General features: G+C 48.6%; 1 protein-coding gene across 1 annotated transcript in view; it reads right to left on the reverse strand.

Annotated features, from left to right (window-relative positions):
- Positions 1-535: 535 nt before the first annotated feature.
- fat4 (FAT atypical cadherin 4) overlaps positions 536-3882 on the reverse strand; it is a 112893-nt gene continuing 109546 nt past the window's right edge. Inside the window, exon 17 of the mRNA XM_032528589.1 lies at positions 536-2753. Coding sequence (XP_032384480.1) covers positions 844-2753 — 1910 coding nt within the window. The 3' untranslated portion in view covers positions 536-843. The remainder of the gene's footprint in view (positions 2754-3882) is intronic.

The following is a 3882-nucleotide window of genomic DNA, read 5'->3' on the forward strand; positions in this document are numbered from 1 at the left end:
CCCCCCTCCCAAAACCTTCTCTGCTACTGAAGGCCAGAAAAACAGAAGAGGAGATGTGCTCCCCCGTACTGAAATCCTCAAATGTCTGTAAGGCAGGGGACTTGATTAGTCCTCACTCTTGGAGCGTTTAGCCAGTCTTCTGTGAGAAAACACACCAGGGCAAAGACAGAGAGAAAATTGGCTGGGAGGGGGGTCTCCCATACCGTGCGAGCAAAACGCCATACTCACTTTCACACCGAGGGCTGCGGACTGTCACCTACAGGTGCAGTCGGATCAAACACACATACTTCCTTTTAAGTCAATTAAAAATTGAACCCTAAAAAGACGGAGACCGGGAGTTTTCTTTTGCTTCACGGCCCGTTGGAATTCTCTTCCTGTGAGTGATAATAATATCTACCGTCTTATCTCTCAGCTGTAAATGTGACAGACGTTTTAGGAAAGGAGAGGCAATACTGGTAATACAAAACAGAAATGTTTGATCAAGATAATGTGAATAGAGCTTTGCAGTTACTAAATTGAACTCAGACATGGATTTCTTTTTTGTCGTTTTTTGAGCCTTTCGGTGTCAATGGATACTTCGTAATGAGGCCTCAGAGGGCTGAATGCTCGATTGTACAGTTGACTCTGGATCTAGAAAAGACTGGTAAACTATTCCAAGGTGGGTAATGACAAAATTGGTCATGTTACAGGTGCCATGTTTCTGCCTTACTGCATTGAAAGTCGTCTTATAATTTTGTATAACGTGAAAAAAACGTGTAGTCCGATATTCTCTTGAAATATACAGTCATCCTTTTCTTTTTTTAGAGAACATCACCATATTCTACAACATTGTAATAAATAGTCTCATACATATTGCTCAGCTTCTCCTTCGTTTAGAATGGTAACCGAGCCATCCCCACTGTTCATTTCAATGTCTCTTGCTGCCGCATTCTCGGGAAGCAAGGCTAAGTCCTTGAACACATCTACATAATGTCCAAAACCTGGGCCCCAGTTCAACAGATTGTCCCAGTTGAAGCCCCCAGCTTGCTGGCCCAGTTTGTGGGGCAGGGTGTAGTGCTGCTCTGTAGGAGGCATCTGGGGAATGCCAGGTCCTCCTTCTGCCCTCCGGCTCGAGTACCGCCTCTGCTTGAGCCTCCCGCCGTAGTCCTCATCGTCAGCGTCTGACTCGTTGACTTGCGAGAGCTTGGGAACTCTGGAGCTGTACGACACCGGCTTGTCCCGGTCGTACTCCATCTCTGAGCAGGTGAAGGAGTCATGTGAGTCACTTTCTGAAGAGGATTCTGGGGCAGGGATGCCATCAGCGGGGTTGCGGACCCTTGACAGCGGCCTGCGGCAGTCCTCTTCTGAGCTGGAGCGCCCGTGGTCAGCGCTGCAGATGCTGGGGTTGCGTGGGCGCGGAGTGTTGAGCCGCTCCACTTCCTCTATAGACAGCCCCACAGGAGGCCCCGTCTCCAGGGGGATCTGCTCGATCGGCTGCTTGAGCCGACTGCCGGGCCTGGATGTGTGGCCGTGGCTGGCCATGGTCTGCGGACTCTTGCTGCGCCTCCCCAGCCGGGTGGCGTAGTTGAACATGGGAGGTGGCTGGCACATGTCGTTGTGCAGGTCCAGCGGGCTGCCCTCACGGCGAGCCAGGTTGAGTTCTCGGGTTGGAGTGTTTCGATAAAAAGAGGAGGGCTTGGTGAACGGGGCTGGGGAGTGTCTTGAGAGAGGGTTTGGGGTGGGGCACGCTGAGTGGGAGTGGCTGAGCGGGGTGGACCTCAGTGCTTGGGTGTACTGAGGCTGGTAGGTGTAGCTTGTTGCTCCGAGGGGTAAGGGAGACTGTCTGGCAAAGCCCAGCGGGCTGTGTCTCTGGATGGAGAACTTGGGCGTGTGACTGCGGAACTGCTTATAGTGTTGGATGATGTCTGCATCTGAAGGGGCAATACTGCTGGCATTGTCTATGTCATAGTGTTCAATGTCTGCCTCGGGGCCGTTACAGGGGACGCAGGGAGCACTGGGGACGGTCTCATTGTTGTGGGGAATGTCTGTTTCATCGTAGATCAGATAAGGGTTTTCCCTCTCAATGATGTCCGGTTTGGGGTTCCCTTCTGGTTGTTTCCGTACCGTCATGTCATCTCCGTACGGCGGGATGTTATCTGGGTCATCGAATGCTACGTTCTCGCTACCCTTTTTCTTTTTCTTCTTCTTTTTCTCCTTGGGTTTCTTCTCATTGGCTTCCCTTGGCACTTTGGTCTTGTTGCGGCCCTTGCAGTGGTTGCACAGGATCAGGCTGAGCACCACCAAGGCAAGGACGGTGGCACAGCTGCCAACAATAGCAGGCACCGCCCAGATGGGGAGGACCATTGTCTCCGCTGTTGGGCTTGGGCTGCAGACAAACCCGCCGTTGTTGGCTGACTTGCAGACGTTACCCTGAGGGCATAGGACACCCAGACAGGCCACCAAGGTCTCACAAGTCTTGCCTGTGTAGAACTCAGAGCAGATGCAGGTGAAACCTGAGCGGGGGTCCGGCACACAGCTGCCATGGTTCTGGCAGGGATTAGAGCTGCAGTCGCCGGGTGGAACACACTGATACGTGTACCACTGGTTGACGCACATCAAGCCGTCCCAGCATGGGCTGCTCTCACAGAGGTTGGGACCTCTGCAGCCGATCTTGACAGACGAACTGGTCTTAGTTAAGGTGACGAGGCTGTGTTCTCCGGTAAACGGCAGATTCTCCCCATTGTACTTCACATACGCCAAGCAGCCGTCGAAACCTGTAAATATATAAGGAAACCAGTTCAGATAACAAGAAGCAGCCATCAGCAGGTACCAAGGACATAACAGTGGCCTTGAGGGGAATGCTTTTCACCAGACTGATTGGTTTTTCAAAATGTCTGCCGATCCTTGATCGCTTCCATGTAAATAACAGGAACTGGGAGCTATAAACAGAGCTAAAGCAATTTTGTTTAGACTGATAATTGGTTCAAGCTTAGGACAACAGCAAAAAAAAAAAGAGAAATTTCTCATGGAAAGCAGCTCCTCAAAACAAACGCATGATTTTAAAATCAATTGCTGGCCAATTTGATAGAAAGATGAAATATCTTTTAACTGAGAATCCATCATCGGAGCCATTATAGCTTCAAGACATACATCTGGGTTGGATGAATGTCTCTGTATCTAATTTAATCTTTTGCTTCGTGTGTTGCCTAACAGCACTGCCTCACCGATGTAAATAGACTTTTATTGAATTTATCCCACTGCAGATTAAATCCATTTGTGCCTTTTCATTATTCCTAAAAAAGTGAGTACACAAAGGAACCCGACAGTTCAGACACACATTGAGGTAAGGGTTGATTAACAGGCAGTCTGCAACAGAGCTGCATGCTCAGAATACATTAGTTTTACGTATGCTCTGGTCGTTATGTAAAAAAAGACAACAAATAATTCAAATGGCTCATTTTTTACCATATTAGTGCATAGTATTAGGTTAGTTTTTCCCTCCCCTGAAATTTGAAAATTTACTGTGTTGCATTAACTCCCTCTGGAAACCCCCTCTTTCACCTTTTCCAAACTCTTTCCCAGCTCATGTTTGAGGAAATCTGATCTTTGATTTAAGTCTAAACTCTGATGAGAGTCCATGGAAATAAGACCAAAACACAAAACGTTCTCAAAGACAGGCCAAGATGAAGTCAAATTAAATTAATATTAGTTATTTTCTCCATAAATGATACTCTGAAACATTTGTTCAACTAATGTGAACTCATAGCAGGTAAATCTCAGCAGCTTCAGATAGAAACAGACCTCAGGCCAGTTTTACAGAGTCTTGTTGGACGGCCACCTAATATGGTCACCACTGTGAGCAGCTGACTATCAATTCATTTGGGGGGGGGGGGGGGGGGGGGG

This window comes from Etheostoma spectabile, chromosome 10 (assembly GCF_008692095.1).
Source record: "Etheostoma spectabile isolate EspeVRDwgs_2016 chromosome 10, UIUC_Espe_1.0, whole genome shotgun sequence".
Taxonomy (NCBI): domain Eukaryota; kingdom Metazoa; phylum Chordata; class Actinopteri; order Perciformes; family Percidae; genus Etheostoma; species Etheostoma spectabile.